The 21,242-nt window shown below is 34.1% G+C and overlaps 1 protein-coding gene across 2 annotated transcripts in view; it reads left to right on the top strand.

The window, feature by feature from the left end:
* The window catches only part of EPS15 (epidermal growth factor receptor pathway substrate 15), a 121,474-nt gene that overhangs the window by 7,483 nt on the left and 92,749 nt on the right, over positions 1-21,242 (top strand). For both annotated transcript variants that reach the window (XM_072974460.1, XM_072974461.1), the window contains exon 2: positions 19,916-19,957. In XM_072974460.1, coding sequence (XP_072830561.1) covers positions 19,916-19,957 — 42 coding nt within the window. The remainder of the gene's footprint in view (positions 1-19,915; positions 19,958-21,242) is intronic.

Raw genomic sequence — 21,242 nt, forward strand, 5'->3', positions numbered from 1 at the left:
GTTACCAGTAGGGAGAGGGACTAGGGGAGGGACAGTATAAAAATAGGGTATTAAGAAGTGCACCCTATTATGTATAAGATAGTCTGCCAGGTTATATTGTACAACACGGAATATAGCCAATATTTAACGTGGAGTATTATCTTTAAAAAGTGTGAATCACTGTGTTGTACACCTGTAACTTATGTAATATTGTATATCAGCTATACTTCAATTGAAAAAAAAGAAAGATCAGAGCTCTTTTAAAAACTTGTTTTTATGTGGTACAAATATACAAAGAAAAGTAAACTTCACTTCCCTCGTTAGGTTGGGGAGTTTGTAATGTGAATTTAACAGTGTCAGGAGTTTCCCGTCTGAAAGAATCAAACTGCTTATTTCTTATGTCTTCGGTAAAAATTCGGCCAAGAACATACTTTTGTGGGGAGACTTTCTATATTCCAATACTTAGGTCTTTTTTTAGATCATGGCTTCTCAGTCTTGCCACTGTTGACATTTTGGGTCAGGTAATTCTTGGGTGTGGAGGGCTGTCGTGTGCGCTGTGGGATGTTGTGCAGCATAATATCCACGAGATGCTGGAAGCACTTTCCCCAGGTGGGACGATAAAAAATATTTCCAGACATTGCCAAATGTTTCCTGGGGGACAAAATTACCCCTACTTTGAGAATCACAGATTTAAATATATACTTTTCTAAGTTAATGATCCGTTAAGGCATATGGGAGTTACAGAGGTTTGTGCTTTCTTGGGATAGAGACAGGGGGAATAGTTTATCTTCATATTTTAATTCCTAAACCTACCATGGGCCATGAGTGACTAATTGTGCATGGATATTGAGCTTAAAAAACTTAAATGGGAAGACAGCTAGAAATTGTGGACTTAATTTTATGTGTGGTTTCTCTGCCTTTTTTAGTATGATCTTATTTTAGTTGTGGAACAATTCTATCTAGTGGGCTAAATATTAACGCAGATCTTGCAGAGTAATGAAGATCCTGGGAGGAAAACATTTTTATGCCACTACTGAGAAGGAAGAGGGCTGATGTTTTTTAAATTCCTAACAAATAATAGGTACTTTAAGGTGATTTGCATGTATTATTTTACTTAATATTCACAGACTTCCTAAAAGTAGGAATTACTCTTCTGTATTGCTTACTCAGGGTTGTGTATTAAGTGATAGTTTAGAGATTTGAACCCAGACACATCTGTTTTCAAGCACATTTGCTATGCTACTTCTTGTAAACAGTCACTGACAATATTTTAGACAAATTTAGGGGTAAAAATGTACGTTCACATATTACTTTCCTCTTGTTATGTAAAAGGAATAAATTATTCAGAGAGCGGTGTGTATGTGTGTGTGAGAGAGACAGAGAGAGAGAGAGGAGGTCAATATTGGGATAATAATGATAATTAATGCTTATTGAGCACTTATGTATCTGGCACTGTTTTCAGTAATTCTTACAACTTGATAACCAGATCATTTTTATTATTCTTATTTTGTGAAAAGAGAAAACTTAGGCATAAAGGTGAAGTAACTTGTTCAAGGTCTTCAAGGTCAACCTACTGCTAAGTGATAGAGCCAGTGTTATAACCTAGATAGTGTAAACGACTCATGTAAATTGAGTGAGTCTGTATTCCTAAGGGCAAAATAGCTCTGACAGAACTAATTATGGTGCCATTCCTTGGTTGTAACTGAACATATGTTCTGGGCTGCAATAACTTCTTACGTGAAAATCAAATTTTTATTGCTTAGACAACATCTCTAGAAAGTGATTGTTGTATCAAGTTATAGTGGGGGGGTTTTGTAGACATGATAGAAGATAGTTTTACATTTTGCAGCCTCCAGAAATTGATTACTCATGAAAACCTAACCTTATCTAGGTTACTGTATGTCATGCCAATATTTACATCTAAGCTAGTATTCTCTTGGACATGGTAGCTTGAACTTGGAGTTCCTTCAGTATCTTATTACTAAAGATGATACCATGTATCAGAGAAAAATTTCCCTAAAAAACAAACTATTTTATTAAATAAAACCTAGAACTGCTAGGTCTAAGAATTTCTGATGCTTCAGATATGAACATTTTTAATAACTAGGGTGAAATAATGGGATATTTTGGGCTTTGCAGTCAGAATGTTTTAGGTTTAAATCTTTTATTTGATTGTGTAACAAATTTCTTAACGTCTTTTTTTTTAACCTATAAAATGGTGAATAAACTGCAGGATTTGTTGTGAAGAATATGTGAAATAATGGTTATAAATGTCTGGGTTCGGTTTAAATGGTAGCAGCTGTTAATAATAATAACAACAACTACCATCACTAGCCAAATATTTATAATTGGTAGATTTTAGTTTTTTATAGGGCTGTTAATTTTTATGAAATGTTACACTTAATTAGAATTTTCATAAATCACTGATACCAAGGATTATTGGTAACTTTATTCCATCTTGTATTCAGTAGGTACAACACAGTTATATCATTATGCATATACTAAAAATACAAAACTCAGATGCATTAAAGGTGCCTCCATTATTGCTGGTTGATCCTCTTTTATTTCAAAAACATTTACTGAACGCCTTCTGTGTCCCCACTGTATTAAGCCTTGGCTGTACAAAGAGAATAAGACCTACACTCATACACTGAAGTACCTTTTAGTCTTTTAGGAAGATAAATACTGACTCTGTGGGGCGGTAAGTACTGTGACACACGATGACAGAAGTAAGTCACTTGGGTGCCGTGGAGTATCCTGTGATTATGATGGAACTTTCTGTGGTAATTTAGTTTTTAATTTTTTCATTGTTTTACAATATCCAAGATTGGCACTGTAGATAACATTTGAAATTGTACTTAAAAGGGCAACACAGAACTCTAGGAACATTTGATTCAAGTCAAATTGTTTTTTGGTGCATAGGGTTCACAATGGGAGTTATAATATCTATTTTCTTATGATTTATTCTCTGCTTTTTCTTCTGTTTATAATAAAGCAAGAAGTTTTAACATGGAGCAAAAGATGTTAAGAAGGGTTTCAAGCATAGGCTCAAAAGATCTTTGACCTACTGTAAAATAGTCTGTAAAATAATCAGAGTATCAACATTTTTTTATAGTGGAAAGACAGTTGACTTAGAACAAGACAAACCTGGATTGGAATTCCCCCTCTGCCTCTTGTACTCTCTCTGGGTGACCATGGCAAGTTACTTAAAGCCTGATTTCATTTTCCTTATGTTTGATTTATTTACGTTGTTGGAATATAGAAAACATCCAGTAAATAGAAGTTCTGTTATTATTAGTGATACTTTTATACAGAATTCATATATATATATATATTTTTTTCACTTCCAAAATTCTTCACTCATTAAGAAAGCTTGAAACATGCAGAAATATAGCAAGAAAAAGCATGGCTCACCATTCACCCCTTCTTGAAATTTTAGTTTTCTTCTTTTTTTTTCTGCATTTTTTTTAAAACATCATTGTAACCTGTCTCTTGCAATCTGTCTCTCTCTCTCTCTCACACACACACGTAACTTTGTATTCCATTTTCTTTGACTTAACATTATAAATATTTTCTTCCTATGTGGTCTTCATAGCATCTTTTTAAATGTTTTTAGAATATATTCATTGATTGGATATTTTATAGTTAATCAAGCCCTTATGACTACAGGTAATTTATATATCAGTTAAAATTGATGCTGTTGCAAGTAACCTTTGATATGCCATTTACTGAATTCTTTTTTGTAGAGTTATAAATGATATTTAGTTATTTTTCTCTGTATACCTTTGAGTTTTGAAATTAAACTTGAGTGATTTTCATTTAGTTTACATTTATAAGATCTTGAATGGCAAGGGAGATGGCAGCAATAATTTAGTCAGGAGAAATAATCTCAAACTATTGTGAAGGAATTAAGTTGATTATATTTAATTTGGCGGCAAAGACCATTTATAGATTATAAAGTCCACTTAGCATAGGAAATTGGCATTAAAAGTTGTGGGCTTGAAGAAGATTGGATGATTTCAGTTTGCATACATCTTTTCTTGCAGGCTAGATTGCTTTCATTCTTAGTCTCTTCTCTAGATTCTGTTCTTTGTTTTTTGTTTTTCTTCCTGTTTTGTTTTTGTTTTTGTTTTGTTTCCCTGGCACACTTTTATGCAAGGCCTTGTAAGATCTGGGTGTAGATTCTGGACTATCTGGCACTCTAAAACAGTTCAGAAACTTACTCTATTGACTGTACTTTGAGCTAGACTTGCTTGAAATGTCCTGATTTGTCTCTGCTTGGCAGGTTTTTCTTTTATACCCTTACAGCTTTTTACAACTAATTTCTTACTTATTTTAGTACAGGAATTTTACCAGTACCAGTATTTATAAATTATGGTAGACAAGACTTACTTTCCTATAACTTCACCAAAAAATTAATAATTTTTTTGAACTAAACCTGCATTTAGAAATATAAGCCATCAAGCACTTTTTTAAAAAGTACTAGGGGTACTGAATTTATAAAATATTTTTTAAAAGTGTTTAGTTGTTAAGAGACTTCCTTTGAGCTTCTTGTCCTATTTCATTAAAATTTTAAAAATTGCTTTTTAAAGAGCCATATTGATGTATAATCCACAACTTTTTAAAGAGCCATATTGATGTATAATCCACACATTATCCAATTTATGCATTTAAAATATACAGTTCAGTGTGTTTTAATCTATTCATAGTTGTGTGAAACCATCACCACAGTCAGTTTTAGAGCATTTGTATCACCTAAAAAAGAAACCTCATACCCTTTAGGTATCATCTCTTCTCCTCCATGCTTCTCCCACCCCTAAACAACCATTAATCTACTTTCTGTCTCAGTAGATTTTCCTATTCTGGACTTTGTATGAATAGAATCATGTAATATATGGACTCTTGGGACTGGCTTCTTTCACTTAACACAATATTTTTGAGGTTTATCCAAGTTGTAATAAGTATCAATAATTCATTCCTTTTTATGTCTGAATAATATTCCATTTTATCGTTATGTCACATTTTGTTTATCCTTTCATCCATTGGTGGGCATTTGGGTTTTTTCTACCTTTTGGCTGTTGTAAATAATCCTGCTATAAACATTCATGTAAAAGTTTTTATAAGGATATATGTTTTTATTTTGGCTGGATATATATAAGGTCATATAGTAACTCTATGTTTAATTGTTTGGGAAACTGCCAGACTGTTTTCCAAAGCAGCGACACCATTTTATATTCCCACCAGCAGGGTATGAGAATGAAGATTTCTTCGCATCCTCTCTTATAATTGTTACTGTCTGATTTTTCAATTCTCGTCATCCTAATGGGTATGAAGTAGTATCTCACTGTGGTTTTGAATTGCATTTCCCTGGTGACGAATGATGTCCATACCTTGAAGGTGGCTAGTTTAGCCATTGATTGTTCAGGAAAGCCAGCATTAACTTGAAAGGCATTTCATTCACATTTTGGTTATATAGCTCAGGGTTTCTTGAGAGTGATCCTGCACTCTCACCATCACCTGAGAACTTCTTAGAAATATAAATTTTTAGCCCTTACCCCAGTTCTATTATGAATCAGAATCAGAAACATAGGGGCGGAATTTGCTTAGCCTTTTGCACAGTAAATGTAGTTCATATTTAAAAAAACTAATAATGCTACTAATGAATAATACATATAAGGTTTTAATGTATGAAACATGTAATATTCACAAAAAATGCTTATAGTAGATATTTCCTTCCTTCCTTCCCTTCCCATATGTGCAAACAACCCGGAAAGGTTGTCAGTTTCCTGTGTTTTGGGCAGTGGTTAAAAAAGTGAACTCTGGCATTGTGCTGCATGGCTTGGAATTCTAGTTCTGCCATTTATTAGCTATGTGACCTTGGGCAAGTAATTTAATATCTTTGTGGTTCAGATTCTTCATATGTGAAATGTGAGTAAGGGTGTCTATAGAGTTTTGAAAGTTAAATGAAATAATACAAGTAAAGTGCTGAGAATAGTGCCTGGCCCATAAGTAAGTCCTTAATAAATAGAAATACTTGCTGTTACAATTATTATTATTATTGAGGAGCACCCAGCCATGGCCCATTTCTCGTACTTTTCTTCTTTATGTTTCTTGCTGTGCCTAAAATTCATTCCTCTCCTTTGTTTCATTCATTTGACAGACACTGGTGTCTGTATAGTGACATACATAGTGAGCAAGACAAGTCACTGGCCCCAGGGGTTAATATTTCTTGTCAGGGAGACCAATAGAAATAAATAGATAATAAATATGTCAGACAGTGATAAGAGCTAGAAAAAACAATGAAACAGGATGAAGGAAGACAGTGCCATAAGGTGGCACTTCAGATAGAGTGATTGAAAGGCCCCTCTGAAGATGTTAGATTTGATCAGAGATCTGAATGAAATAAGAAATGAGCCTAGAATATCTGTGGAGTATTCTACGTAGAGGGAACAGCAAGTACAGGAGGCTTGAGATAGGAGTGCTCTTTGCAGCTGCTTGACTGGTTCCTTTTTGGCTTAGCTTAGGTGTCACTTGTAAGTGACTTCCTCAGCTTTTTCTATCTTAGTTTGTTATGAAACAATTTAGACATGACTTTTATTGACTTTTTCTCTTCTGTCTGCCAGAGGTATCTCTGATCCCATAGCAGCTGTGTTTGCTCCCTCTTGATGTACTTATTACTATTACAATGGATCATTACTGTCTTTTTTGCTTTTCTCCTTAGACTGAGTTCTCAATGTCAGAAACTATAGTTTCTTACTTATTTTCTTATTCCCAGTACCTAGGCATGTAGATGTACAATAGATGTCTAGATGAATGTGTAATGAATGAACAGTCAAGTTTTTCCACTTCGTATTTCCTCAGTGTATTTCTCTCTGTACTTGTTTCTGCTTAGTGATATTGGTAGTAAGTACAGTTTTGTGTGTTTTTTTTTTTTTTTTGGCTTGGCAGTCAGCGTAGTGCATCAAATACATTTTTGTGTTTAGCCGGTGTGTTATAATTTCTCTCTCTCCCTCTTTTTTTTGCCCTATCTTAGGACTAAGTTCTAGGAGGGCAAATAATTTGTCCTATTTGTTCATCTCTGTATCAGGAGCGCCTAGTACAATAACATTAATAGATCAGCAATTGTTTGAGTGAATGATATGTTAGTATGTTAATACATTGAGCCTTCTGTTGAATCACATACACTACATAGTATAAACCATACTTGCACAGTATTCCAATAGACCCTGAAATAGGAGCTTTAAGCATAATAGGTCATATTAGATATTCTTAATGCTCCTAGCTCCTTTTCCTCAGCAGCATGTTGAGTCTAATGCACATGTCTAAGTGCTGCAGCCAGAGTTACTATATTTTCTCAACTGCAAATCAAAACATGTGGTCCAATAATTATACAAAATACTTGAAATTCGGACTGAGTGAGTTTTATTTCTGTACCCATGCGCCAAAATTATTACCTCTTCCAATTCCATAGTAGAAATTCTTGTTCCCACTGCCTTCCAGATAAAGGTTAAGCTATTACAGTTTCTAGTCTAGATAATCCTCTACAAAAATCTGCATAAATGATCAGTATACAACCCCTAGAGCAGTATTTACATTTTAAAAGAGGAGTTTGCTAAGTAAGCCAAATAACAAATTGGTGGAATGTGTGTAGCTGAGGGTAACACATGGCTAGTTTGTTTGTTTGTTTGTTTACTAAAGTACAGATTGAAAAGCAACAGATCTTTTCATGTTAAGGTATAGGTAAGCTGACAGTGTTTTTCCAGTCAGAGTTTCAATTTGGCTGAAAAAGAATAGTTTCTTTTTCCTAGCTTTTCAGTTTATTTTTATTTTCAGGTAAAGGCAGTTAAACATTTGCAAGGATCATTCATCATATGAAAATCAGTTTAATAGAATGAAGGAAAAAGATCGTGTGATTATCTCAATTGATACAGAAAATGCATTTGACAAAATTCAGCACCCTTTCATGATGAAAATATTCTATAAACTAGAAATAGAAGGGAGCTTCCTCAACATGATAAAGGTCATATATGAAAAAGCCACAGCTAGCATCATACTAAATGATGAAAAGACTAAAAGCTTTCCCCTTATGATCAGGAGCAAGGTGAGGAAGCCTGCTTTCACCATTCTTTTCATCATAGTACTGGAAGTTCTAGCCAGAGCAATTAGGCAAGAAGAAGAAATAAGGGAGGGTGTAAAGCTCAGTGGTAGAGTGCATGCCTAGCACGCGCAAGGTCCTGGGTTCAATCCCCAGTACTGCCATTAAAAATAAACAAATAAAATAAACCTAAGTACCTCCCCCACCTTCCCCTAAAAATAAAAGGCATCCAGATTGGAAAGGAAGAAGTAAAATTATTTGTTTGTAGATGACATGATTTTTTAAAAATTTATTGTGGTAAATAACATAACGAGATCTACCCCCTTCACAAATGTTTAAGTACAGTATTGTTAACTATAAGCACAATGTTGTATAGCAAATCTCTGGAACATGGGAGTGCAAATATCTCTTTGACAACCTGGTATCAATTCTTTTGGATAAACACAAAGTGGGATTGATGGATCATATGTTAGTTTTATTTTTAAGTTTTTGAGGAGCCTCCATACTGTTACGATTTTTTATGTAGAAAATTCTAAAGATTCCATGAGCACTGTTAGAGCTGATAAACAAATTTAGCAATGTTGTAGGATACAAAATCAACACACAGCACATTTTTATACACTAGCAACGAACAATTTAAAAAGGAAATTAAGGAAACAATTCCATTTATAGTATCATCAAAAAGAAGAAAATACTTAGGAATAAATTTAACCAAGGGGACAAAAGACTTGTACAATGAAAACTGCAAAGCATTGCTCTGACTTAATGTTTGATTGTGATACTAGAGGAAAAATGGTGGATAAATGTATGCAATTGTGGGTTAATAATAAAAAGTTGTTCTTTTAAATTATATTTATTTTGATACTAAGCTGTGTTAAATAGAAGATGGCCCTTATAACTAAAAGTGTCTTAGAATTGGAAAATATGGTAATACCTCTATGTTATGGAGGTTCAAATGATACAATTCACATGAAAGATGTTAGTAAGCTGATGGTGAAGATAATAACACTGATAGAGGCAACAAACCTAAGGATTAAGAGCAAAAGTCCTGCAGTCAGACTTCTTGGAGTTGAACACTGGTGCCAACACTTACATAGGTATGTGAATTTGAGTCGGTTACATAGGTATGTGAGTTGAGTCGGTTATTAATGTCTTGTTTTCCTCATCTGTAAAATGGACATAATAGTATGTGCCTCATAAGGTTAAATGGACTCAAGGTGTAAAGTGGTTAAGACTAGTACCTGGTGTATAGGACATGCTCAAAAAGTATTCATATGTTAATTACTATAAAATGATGCTTGCCCATGTATGATTTTAAAATTTAATGTATTTAAGTTCATACTTTATAATTACTTTTTTAATAACTTGCTTTTTTAAAAGCAGCATTTCATTGCTGATTCTTTTGGGTCTCTTGAAATTCTATTAACTGTGAAAATTTTTTGTCTCATTTGTGCAAAGCTTATATTTTTGTTCCCTATGTAATCTACTCTTTATTTGTCTGTACTACTTTTAAACATGTTTGTTTACCTTACTAGTACAAATCAGCTTTGTTAATCAAATCAATTCGTTCTCGTCTGTTAATCATCCCACCCAACTGGATATCATCAGTAATCTCTGAGGGTTTGCCCTCTCCCATTTTGCAAGTCATTACACTGATGAAAATTATTATTATTATTTTTACCAAATTCTTTGCTGTTTTGGAAATGAGAAATGACACAACATGCAAAAATGTATGTTTTCTCAGTTCATTTGAAGAAATTGATTTATTTAGGAAATGGCATTTATTTCAAATTATACTTGAGATAAAAAAGATTGTGTGGATATATTTTTGAAAATATTAGGTCAATAATATGAAAAGAATTGAAATAGCAAAGATTTCAGTTGGTTTATAGCCTTTGGTTAGGTCTGTGCAATCCCAAATACCAGTCAAGAAATATAAAACTCACTTTTATCAGCCAGTTTTATTTATTGTTATATCAGAACTCTTCCTTGCAAGTAATAGGAAATGGCAGTTTTAACTGTCTTAAATGGAAAGGAAGTATGTTAGTTTATGTAATTGATAGGTCCAGGAGTGGAGCTGGCTTGAGATGTGTTAGGGTCTCAATGATACCACTACTGAGTTTTTCCTTCATCTCTTGCCTTCGGTCTCAGGTAGGCTTTGCAATTGTAGCACTAAAATGGTTGTAAAGCTTCAGGTTTGTATATTTTGTAACTCCAACTCTAGTGGAAAAGAGAGCCTCTTTTCTGGTAGCTTCCACAAAAGAACTGTGATTTTCTCTGATTGAGCTAATTAAGGTCACATTTATCCCTGAAATAGTTGTGGAGAGTGGGTTGAAGAGTAGGTTTGGCAGAAAATTTTGAGGTTACTGATTGTTATGGGTTGAATTGTGTCTCCCTCAACTTATATGTTGAAGTTCTAACACCCCGCCCAGTATCTCAGAATGAGACTTTACTTGGAAATAGTTGTTAGAGATGTAATTCAGTTATGATGAGGTCCTGCTGGAGTAGAATGGGCTGCTAATACAAAATATCTGGTGTCCTCATCAAAGAAGAAATTTGGACACAAACACACATACACACAGGGAAAATGTTATGGGGCGATTGGACCTAAGTTGCCATAAGCCGAGGAACTACCGGAAGTAGGAGAGAAGCCTGGAGCAGATCCTTCTCTAGTGCCTTCAGAGGGAGCTTAGCCCTGCTAACACCTTGTTTTTGGACTCCTGGTCTCCAGACTGTGAGACAAGTTTCTGTTCTTCTAAGCCACCCAGTTTATGGTACTTATTTTATAGCAGCCCTAGCAAACTAATAACAGTAATCACTAATACAGAGATCATGAATTTTTGTAATACCAGACTGCCTTATTGAAGGACCTTTTTAGCTGTAGCCCCACAGAAAGAGGATATTTGGTTCATCCAGGTTTGGAGTTTTCCTATACTGGTGTGATCAAAAGACAAGAGGAACAAGGGAATTTAGGTTATTGGCAAGAGGATTATTGAAATGACACACCATAGAATATACATTGAATGAGGAGGAAAATACAGCAAAGAGAGGGTCTGATCTGATGGATCACAGTCAAAATGAAAGGGTCCATGGATTAGAGGTCTTACAGAGGTCAGAGGAGAACAAGATGCTTGAAATAGTAATTTGGGAGGTAGAGCAGTTTTGGATAAAGATAGAAGGACCACAAAGAATGTTACCATGGGATTAATAGGGTGACTAGGTCATAACGTATCCACATTGATGGTACATTGTATGACCACATGTTTTGGAGAGACCATTGGAGTTAAGGAGGTCAAGGAAGTAAGAAGCCTGATTGTTAGATGGGTTGTTCAAGCCTATGATGAAGTCATCCAATTTGATGGAGATTTAGAATGGAGAAGAAGACAATGAGCTATGTGCCAAACCTTTAGATGAATGAGGTAGAGAGACCAGAAGGTTAAAAGATAACAGTGATAAGAGGAGAGAGTAATTTCTCTGAAAATTCAGAGAAGAGCCTCAAAAGAGTAGAGCTTTATTTTGTCTTTGGTTTTAAAACAATGTGGACAAGCTGCACGGAGGAGCAAAAAGGGTTTTAATCCCATTCTTGGAACCTGAGATAGACAGGTGGTTAAAACTGGACAGCAACCATTTGTTTCTTATATGAATTTTTTAAATCCACATGTTCGTTACTCATGCTGAGAGATAATGCTTCTTCCAGTGATTTCTGTTTGTTTTGGGCTGGCGAGGATGGTATATGTAGGACTCACTGTCTTTTGATGAGAGACCAAAACTAGTGTTTGTATTCATTCTTTGTCACTCTGCCACCTAGATTTTTGATCAGGTTGAATAAGATTTAGCAAAAGCTAGTCCACTATTGGTTTGAGTTGCTGGTATGGTCTGTTTATACCTATTGTTTTTCGGTAGTATACAGTTGTACTGTCTTTTGAAATTCTTTATCTACTCAAAGTTCCTTTAATCTTTTATTTCTGATAATCTCCAAAGCAAATGTATTCTTATATCCAGATTTTGAAAGCTTTCTTTACAATACTGTTCTTAGAGTATTCTTAGGTCTTTGCCTGCTAACTTTGTTATCAATTTATATGGTTTGTCATAGAACAAGCGTTGAGATGTTAGCATGTTTGCAGAATGAAGCTACTTTTTTTTTGCAACTTTTACTAGAATATAAGCTGTTTTGAGGGCAGGAGCCCTATATGATTTTTGTAACCCCAGATACCTAAACCTATTGTTCTGCCCCTAGAAGACATCCAGTATATGTTTATTAAATTATTAAATGAGTTGTGAATAACAGAGCTGAGAGTTTATAATGTGCATTCTCTAAAGGAGCTGAGGGAGCTGCTCAGATGGCTGCTTCTGTTTCCTTGAGCTCTTCCTCACCAGCTTGGACAGTGAGGACTGCTCAGATGACTTGCTCTTCTCCATCCTATATACCCAGCTCCTTTCTAAAGTTTCTTTATTACTTTCTCTTGACTCTTTAGTTTGGATTGCTATTTATCACTATTGCTCCTTTTAATTTTTTTATTCTTCTCTTCCTTGTACTGTTAGTTTCCACCCTGTTTTCCTTTGTGCTGTGAAATACACAAGTCTTTTTTAGACATCACAAGCCTGTCAGAAGGTTTGAGTCTCCTTCCCTGGAAACCATTCACATTGTGTAAATATATGTATATAAAAGCATAGACCCTTCTGGTTGTATTCATTTGGTACTTTGGTCTTAAGAGTTGTTGTTCCACCATTAGAGGGGTGGTAGTGGTTATGGTGGAGTGAAAAAATGTAGGGGCTTCCCCTCTGGTTCCTCAGCTCTCTTGAAAAAGGAGTATTAGGAGGCTGAATTCTAAATAGCTGAATTTTTGTGTGTTAATATGTCAAAAGTACTTGTATGGCAAATTACCCAGAAAACTGTGTGCATTATAACACTTTTTTAAAAAATGTTCACTAGTACTGAATTTTTAATTATTTTCATACAGTTTTAGAGAGAGCAAAACTAAAAAGATACTGAGTGGTTTATTTGAAAGAGTAAAATCTGTTGCCTTATCTCCTTTTTACTGCCTTGAGTTCTGTATCTGTTTGCCTTTATACACAGTCATATTTTTGTCTGGATTGTCACCTTCTCTCTGCTTCACCACGGTCTTCCACACCACCTTTTCATGGAAAGTTGCAACAAAATAGTACAGAGAGGTCCCATATACCCTTGGCCCAGTTGTCCATAATTTTTGTAACACATATTCCTATAGTATAATAGCAAAATCAGGAAGTTGACGTTGGCACAGTTCACACACCTTATTCAAATATCATCAGTTTTATAGATACTTACTTGTGTGTATGTACATAGTTCTGTGCATATGCAGTTTTATCATGCATGGATTCATGTAGCTATAACCATAATTAAGATAAAGAACTGTTCCATCACAAAGATCCTTAATGCTACTCCTTAGTATTCATACCCACTCTCCTCTTCATTTTATTAACTTATTCACTGGCTATTCTTTGTATCATGTGACATTGTGATTAAAAAAGATTGGCATTATGTTTTGGAGGATGTCTGTCTATTTTTACCTTTTTCCACATTGCACTATAACCATTTGCAATAAGCCTGATAGTATTTAAAACTTCAGTTCATTTTGTGCACTATAGAGTCATAGACTCTCAAAGTTATATAATCCAGCATTTCCTCCCACTACTTAACCCCCCAAAAAATGAAACTAAAAATTTCATGTGAAGCAACTCTGGACATTTATGTATTAATCTATGAATTTCCCTAATAACCAGGACCTCTTTTCAACCTGCCCTCCACTACCTGGTATACTTTGGTGTTAGATTACCTATATGTTAACCTTTGCTAGATTAGGTTGCACTAAGAAACAGCCCAAAATATGAGTAGTTTACAATAACAAAGGTTTATTTATTGCTCACATTATAGGTTCCCTAGTAGCCAGCTATGGTTCTACTCCACGATTCTTTTTCATTTCAGGATCCAGGCTGAAGGAGCACCCCCTATTTGTGACATACTGTTCTCTTGGCAGAGAGAAAAGAGCAAGAGCTGGTGGAAACACACAATAGCTCTTAAAGCTTCTACTTGGAACTGGAACGTTCTCATATTTCATTGGCCAAAGTAAGTCACATGGCCAAGTCAACATTAGGGTACCCACAGAGAGGCGCTGCAAGTCACATGGCAACAGGCAGGGATGTTAATACTCTTGTAAGAGGAGAATAAATGATTGAGAGTTACAGTACAACCTACCAGACCTTAGGATAGTATAACTTTTTCAAATAACTTTTTTCTTAATAAAATTTATTATACTTTACTTGATTTTTCTTACTAAACATAGCAGGGTTTTTTTTTTGTTTGTTTGGTTGGTTTTCACTGGATTAGTTAGGATATTGGTTCAAGCCAAAAACAGTAACTTAAACAAGAGAGAATTTATCTCCCTCAAGTAACTGTCTAAGTAAGTAAAGTAAGTGGTATAGGGCTGATATGACAGCTTCATGATAGTGTCAGAGACCTAGGCCCTTTTCCCCTATTGCTCTTTTATTCTCAGCCATGTTTTCCATCTCTCAGTTTGGGTAGCTGCTCCATGTTTCACCACCATATCTGCATTCTGTCCAGCTCGAAGAAGGGCTGGAAGGTAGAGGGCATTCTCCTTCCCGTAAGTGCAGGACCTGGAAGTTGGACACATTATTTCCTTTCACATTCCATTGAGGAAAACTGGGATTGCAAGAGAGACTGAGAATGTAGCTTAAGCTAGGTCTCCACATGTCCAAATAAAGCTTAGGGGTATTATTACTAAAGAAAGAGGAGAAGGGAACAATTAGCCATCTCTGTTTAATTCTGTTTAATTTAATTCATACAAAACCTATGAAGAATAGATATTAGCACTTTACAAATGAGAAGGCAAGTCTTTCAGAGAGGTGAGATAAGTTGCTCAAGATCGTACACTTAAGAAGTAGTGGAATGGACTATGAATCCAGGCCTATCCATTACCAAAATGTGAGTGATTTTTTTGGTTTGGTTGTTTTGTTTTTTCCAAACTGTATTGGCTTTCTAACATCTTTTACAGGCACATAACATTTTTTTCAGACTAGTAATAAATAGCTATCGACTCTTTAGAAGAAATTTTTCTTACATTTATGAATATTTTACTTTGTGACAACTGATAAAAGTTTATAATAGCCAATGAATCAATAAATGCCTTTAAATTATAATAATTTTAGAATTTTTAAAAGTCAGATTTTGATTTTGATAACTTTAGTTTAGAAGTTTTCCTTTAGAAATTAATCTAGTTGCTAAAAATTCATATGTGATTTTTGATTTCTGATTTTTGGATTTTTACATTTTTTTCCAAATTGAAAATAGCTTTATTGTTTTGTTCTAATTTGTTCTAAGAGTAGGAAGTGCTTATTATAAAAAATTTTTTCCGAAAGCATAGAGCAGTATAAAGAAGACTGTAAAAATCATTTATAATTCCACTATCCAGAAAAATCAGTTACTATTTTAGCTATGCCTTTCAAATTTTTTTTCTCTATGCACTCATTATATGTGTTGTGTATGTGTGATTTTCTTTTATCTAAAATTTTATTGTTTTAGTAAAAAAAAAAAGTCAGTTTTACCAAGATACACCAAACACACTCTTTGGTCATCTTGCTTGATGAACGAATTGGCAAGTTTGATGGCTTTTTCCATTCTCATTTAGCTGTGTCGTATTAGTGCAGTTAATAAGCACAGGATGTACTTTAGAATACTTAGTGAGCTAATGCCATCTCAGATGTTTTTATATAGTAGTCAACGAGTCTGTAATGTGATGATTAATAAGGTACAGTTTGGAGTTAAGAATTTTTTTACTATTTATGAATTTTTTTCTGGGTAATAAAATTCAACTGAATTATTTTTAAAAATTAACTCTTTGTTATTGATGGAATGTATTTCATTTGCTTTCTGTAGCAAAGTATTTATACCCTTGTCTGTGAATAGGGTGAATATATAATTTTTTATTCAAATGGGGACATATTTGAGGATGAAAGGGACATTATAGAGTTTTATATGTTTTTTGAAATATTTATTTTTTATCATCAAAATGGTTTTGTTATATTACTAGATAAGTAAGAAATGGTTCTGTTTTCAAAATTAAAATTTTCTGAAGTATTTGTTCTGTATTACAACAAAATAAAGTCTACATGGATTATAAGAATATTTAAAAACACAAGCAGAATAATAATTCTTGGTAATAATGATAGTTTTGTCAGCTTCTCAGCCATATCTGTCTCTAATATTATGTCACAAATACTTTACTGAGTATCTTTATTTTCCAATGTAATTTAACTAGTTTTAATTTTTTCATAAATTTTATAAATTTCTCAAAGTTACATTTTACAACTTGTGATTGGTAATCACTACTTCTTAACTCTTCTCTGTAACCAGCAATATTTTTAATTGCTAATATACTCTTTAGATGTTGTGATGTACCTGGCTAACTCAGGAAAAATTGTGCTAAATGGAGAATATTATTAGTTCTAATTTTTTCTTATTGAAAACTATAAATAAGCCTCAATATTTTCACAGGCATTGTCTTTTTGCCTCTTAAAGGTACTCTTAGACAAATTTTTAATAAGACAAATCTTGTCATATATAAGTTGCCCTTTTTTTATTATTTTACATGTCCCACTAAATTTACCTGCTGCAAAATTATAAGCTTTCTGTGCCTTTATTTCATTCCAGTACAGAATATAAATTTATCCTGTTAAAAATAGGAAGACTCTTTTGATAGAACTTCTAGAATTCATTACAAAGTGTAATGACGGAATTTCAAAGTTAAATATTGTATACTATTTGAGCTCCCATGATTTAATCTGTTCAGTCCTTCCCTTGCTTTTTAGGAATATGTTTCAATGTCTTGGGAGACTTTCTTTCTAATAATTGGTATTTGCTAAAATCTTTAATAGCTGAATTTCTTTTAAATCTTTATTCATTGAACTTTAAGATTTCCCACTGATTTTTAACAATATGCAGCCAATCTTTAGAGGACTTGTTTTCAAAAAGATTCAATACTGAAAAACTTAGGTTGGATTTATAAAGTCAGTCTTTCAAAGATTCCAGCCCTTAAAAACTGATGACATGTTGCAAGTAGAGCACACATATTGCCATGTTGAAGTGCTGTTTTGTTTTCCGTACTATTTTTATCCTTGAAATTTTAACTGTGGATATATGAAATTTTGATATTTGCAGCTGACTCATTAACAGTGATAACACTAGAGCTTCATGATAAATAGAAATAGCCTCAAAAGTTTTATGCAGTAATTGTCTATCCATTTTCTAGAGAAATGAAAATTTAATACTTAATTTTATATTAAACATACAGTTTCTTCTCTTTAGCTCATTGCTCCCGAAAGGCTTTATTGGATAATAAGAAAAAGATTGTCAAACAACAAAATAAACAGTTGTAGGATTATACCCTGCAATAAACGACAACCACAAAACCACCTCATGAGTTTTTAGACTGTTGACTCCTCACAGATACTTCATTAACGCCTAACCTGTAATTTCTCACTTACTTAGCCAGCTGGTGGCCTGGTGCATTTTGCAAGTCATTGCACAAGTCACTGACTGGCACACCACATAGCCCCAGGAGCACCAGTGTCAAAGTACTTCTTCCATTGTCTTGAAAGGTTATAAGGAGTTAGTTGTCCATGGTTGCTTGTGTCTGAGGATACCTTTTGGTGAGTCATTCATACGATATCCTTGAAAAGATGTTAGTTATGTTTTACCTGTGAAGAATCAGGTAAAAGGTGGAATTATCACTTGTCCTCTGTACGATTTTGTCGCTTGTTCAAGTAGTTAGAGCACTTACACACTACTAGCTGATACCTTGGCCAGAAGTAAGATGTATACAGGAGAAGTGTGCTAAATTCATCTTGGTCTATGTTAATGCAGTGATTAATAATAGTAGTTCATTTAAGAAAATAAGATATCTGTGTTAAGTGGTACACTGGATGGGATGTTGAGACAATGGATTGCACTCTGCTGAGCAAACCAAGGCATTGGGAAATAGCATGGTGTTGTGAAAGAGCATGGAGCTTAGAGTGGGACAGACGTGCATTTACATCCAGGCTCTGCTATTAAAAGCTTGGACAAGTAACCTCGTTGAGACTAGGTGTTAGGGTTCTTCAGAGAAACAGAACGTAACAGGATAGATATACACAGTGACTGATTAATTTTAAGGGATTGGCTCATGTGATTGTAAAGGCTGACAACTCCTAAATCCTCACGGCAGGCTGGAGACCCAGGGAAGAGTTGATGTTGCATTTGAGTATGAAAGCACTCTGGAGGCAGAATTCCTTCTTCCTCAGGGGACCTCAGTCTTTTCTCTCATTGGGCTTTCAGCGCGTTGGATGAGGCCTACCCACATTATGGAGAGTAATCTGCTTTACTCAAAGTTTATTGATTTAAATGTTAATCAGATCTGAAAAAAATACCTTTACAGTAATATCTAGACTGGTGTTTGACCACTCAGTACCATAGCCTAGCCAAATTGACACATAAAATTAACCTTCACAATAGATTTCCTTATTTGAATACTGGGATGATAATATATGGCTCACAAGGTTTAGTATAGTAGTATTTATAAAGCACTTAGTATAATGTGTTCTCAAAGGAGTCATTCAGTCATTAAGACTGTAGGCCCAACCTTGATGTTTGAAGATTTTTTTTCCCAGTTTAACTTTGTATTTCTAACTAAGCCTCCCCTGCCCCTCATCTACTGAATAAGACCTGTCAAATATGTCTTAAATTTTTTTCTTCAAACCATACCCTTCCTTTTTTTTTTTGCCATTGCTAGTTTTCAGGTCCTCTGTAGGGCCATTAAAATTGCTTCCTAAGTGGTCCTCTACATTCCATCCTACTTTTCCTTTTCACATATGAATAACCACTTAGAGCTAATGCTAAGTTAATAGCTCTTGAATCTGTCCCCTTTTCCATCCTTGTTTTCTTTGACCATGGCAGATGAAGCCCTTTACAGATTGTCTTCTGCAACACTTCACAGTCTTATCTCTAATCCTTGTCACCATTCAGAACTCATTACTATTCTTTCCAAACATAACTGAGCTTTCTGTTAATTGTATGCGTTAATGCATGCTGTTAACTCTGTATAGAATCGTCATCTCCCTTTCTCCATACCTCAAATTTCTGCACTTGTGTCACCCTCATGAAGCCTTCCTGGACTCTCTTCCTAGTTCCAGAACATTCTTACTCTTTCATGAGGTTAACCTGAGCCTTCAAACATTGATACTGCTAAGCTGCCTTTCAGATGAAATAATATATCTGTTTATTAGCTGACGAAGGAATCCTTTGAACTGTCGTATGAATTGAATGGCACTCCCTATCTACAACCATTTCAGATCTGATAATATCATCTTTTTGAACATTAAGTTTATATATTCATTTGATTGTTTTATCGAAGTGAGTTTTGAATTGTATTCATTGGTACCTTGGACACTTGGGTAGAGGATGTGTGCTTAAGGCTTTGTGCTTTTCAGCTGATCTTTAACCAAATTATTTCCTATCTAATTTATTATATACTGTGTTTCTGAGTAAAATTTTACATGAAGAAGAGTTCTGATGTCAAAAATAATTTTAAAATTCTTGTTTTATTTCTTACCTGATTCTTAGTAATCAGTATGGCTGCCTATTCACTTTCCCCTTCCTTGCTCCTAAAAAGAAAGAAAACCAAACCTTTTGAAATCAAGGATATTTTAATCATATTCATTTTTGTTTCTCATGTCTGTTGAATGAATGCAAAAGTATTAATGGAATGGTTGTTAAATAGGATTTAATTTCTAATTATTTATTTATTTTAGTTATCAAGTGGGAATCCTCTATATGAAAAATACTATAGACAGGTAAGATTTTTTTTTTTTGTCTTCCTAGCTTGAGCATAAAATATATGATCAACTCTTCATTGTATACATTCAGATTACTAGTCAGTTGAATAAATTTGACATTTCTTGTTTTCATTTTCTTGTGCTTTAACCTCCTGCTTTGATTAATGCTTTTGACAAGCTCTCAGAAAAATGAAGGAAACATAATTAAGCCCACTTAATTGTCTTAAATATCTATCTTAAAAATCCATGTAGCGTTAGATCTATTCTTCCAGATATAAACATCCATATTAATTTATAAGCTAAACATAAATGACTTTTATGTTGTTTTTAAGATTTATTAAAATTTAATTTTTATGAAATTAAAACCATAACTCTTATACAAATATAAAATGAACATGTATCAATGATTTTATTCAAGTCATTAATTATTGGGAGGACCAGTAGGATGTAAAAATGGGAATATGAGTTATAGAGATTTATATGCTCCATCAGAGGAAATTCATTTCATTGGTATGGACAGGATTCATTTGCATTGCTATCAGTTTTCTATGATTTAAACTCTATCCCTACAGAGTGTAAAATAGCCTAATTGATAGAAAGCCAAAGATGCATACCATAGATCAGATAGTCTGAGAGCATAGACAGTTTTATATGCCCGTTTCCAAATACCAGATTATTTTTCTTAACAATCTCTTCACCTTGTGATCATGATTACAGAAGAGACTGGTCTTACTACATTTGAACTGGCTATCTACATAGTTGCAGCAAGTGTTAATGAACCATTATAGGTCTCCTTGGGTGTGACTTGCAAATGTAGAGCCATAACCTTATTATTTAATAACTTCTAAGACCAGATAATTAATTTCTGTTGGAAATTTCTAAAGAATCTCAGGTTGTACTTTTTTAAGCCTCTGTTATTTATTCCTCTGTTTTAAGGCTGGGATCCAAACTTCAGAAATTCTCCCCTTCATATTTTACCTGCAGTACATATAAATTTGAGTGAATTTATCTCAACTTGAGGATTCCCATATCTGCTAAGTTTCCTAGCCTACTAAGTGACCTTGCTTTACTACTTGAGAGACTGGGACTTACAAACAAGGTTGCAATCCTGTCTTCTTCGGGGTGCTCTGTAGACCTTGGCTCTACATGAAGTCAATCCTTGATCCTTAATAGCAGCTTGTTCTATCTGAGTAAAATACGATTCTTCTCAAATATGGCCTTGTTTTTGTACAATTAGTTTACTCGACTGTATCCTGATTAAAAGGAGAAGAAATTGTTATTTAACTTACTTATTAGCTATAGT

This window comes from Vicugna pacos, chromosome 13 (assembly GCF_048564905.1).
Source record: "Vicugna pacos chromosome 13, VicPac4, whole genome shotgun sequence".
Classification (NCBI taxonomy): domain Eukaryota; kingdom Metazoa; phylum Chordata; class Mammalia; order Artiodactyla; family Camelidae; genus Vicugna; species Vicugna pacos.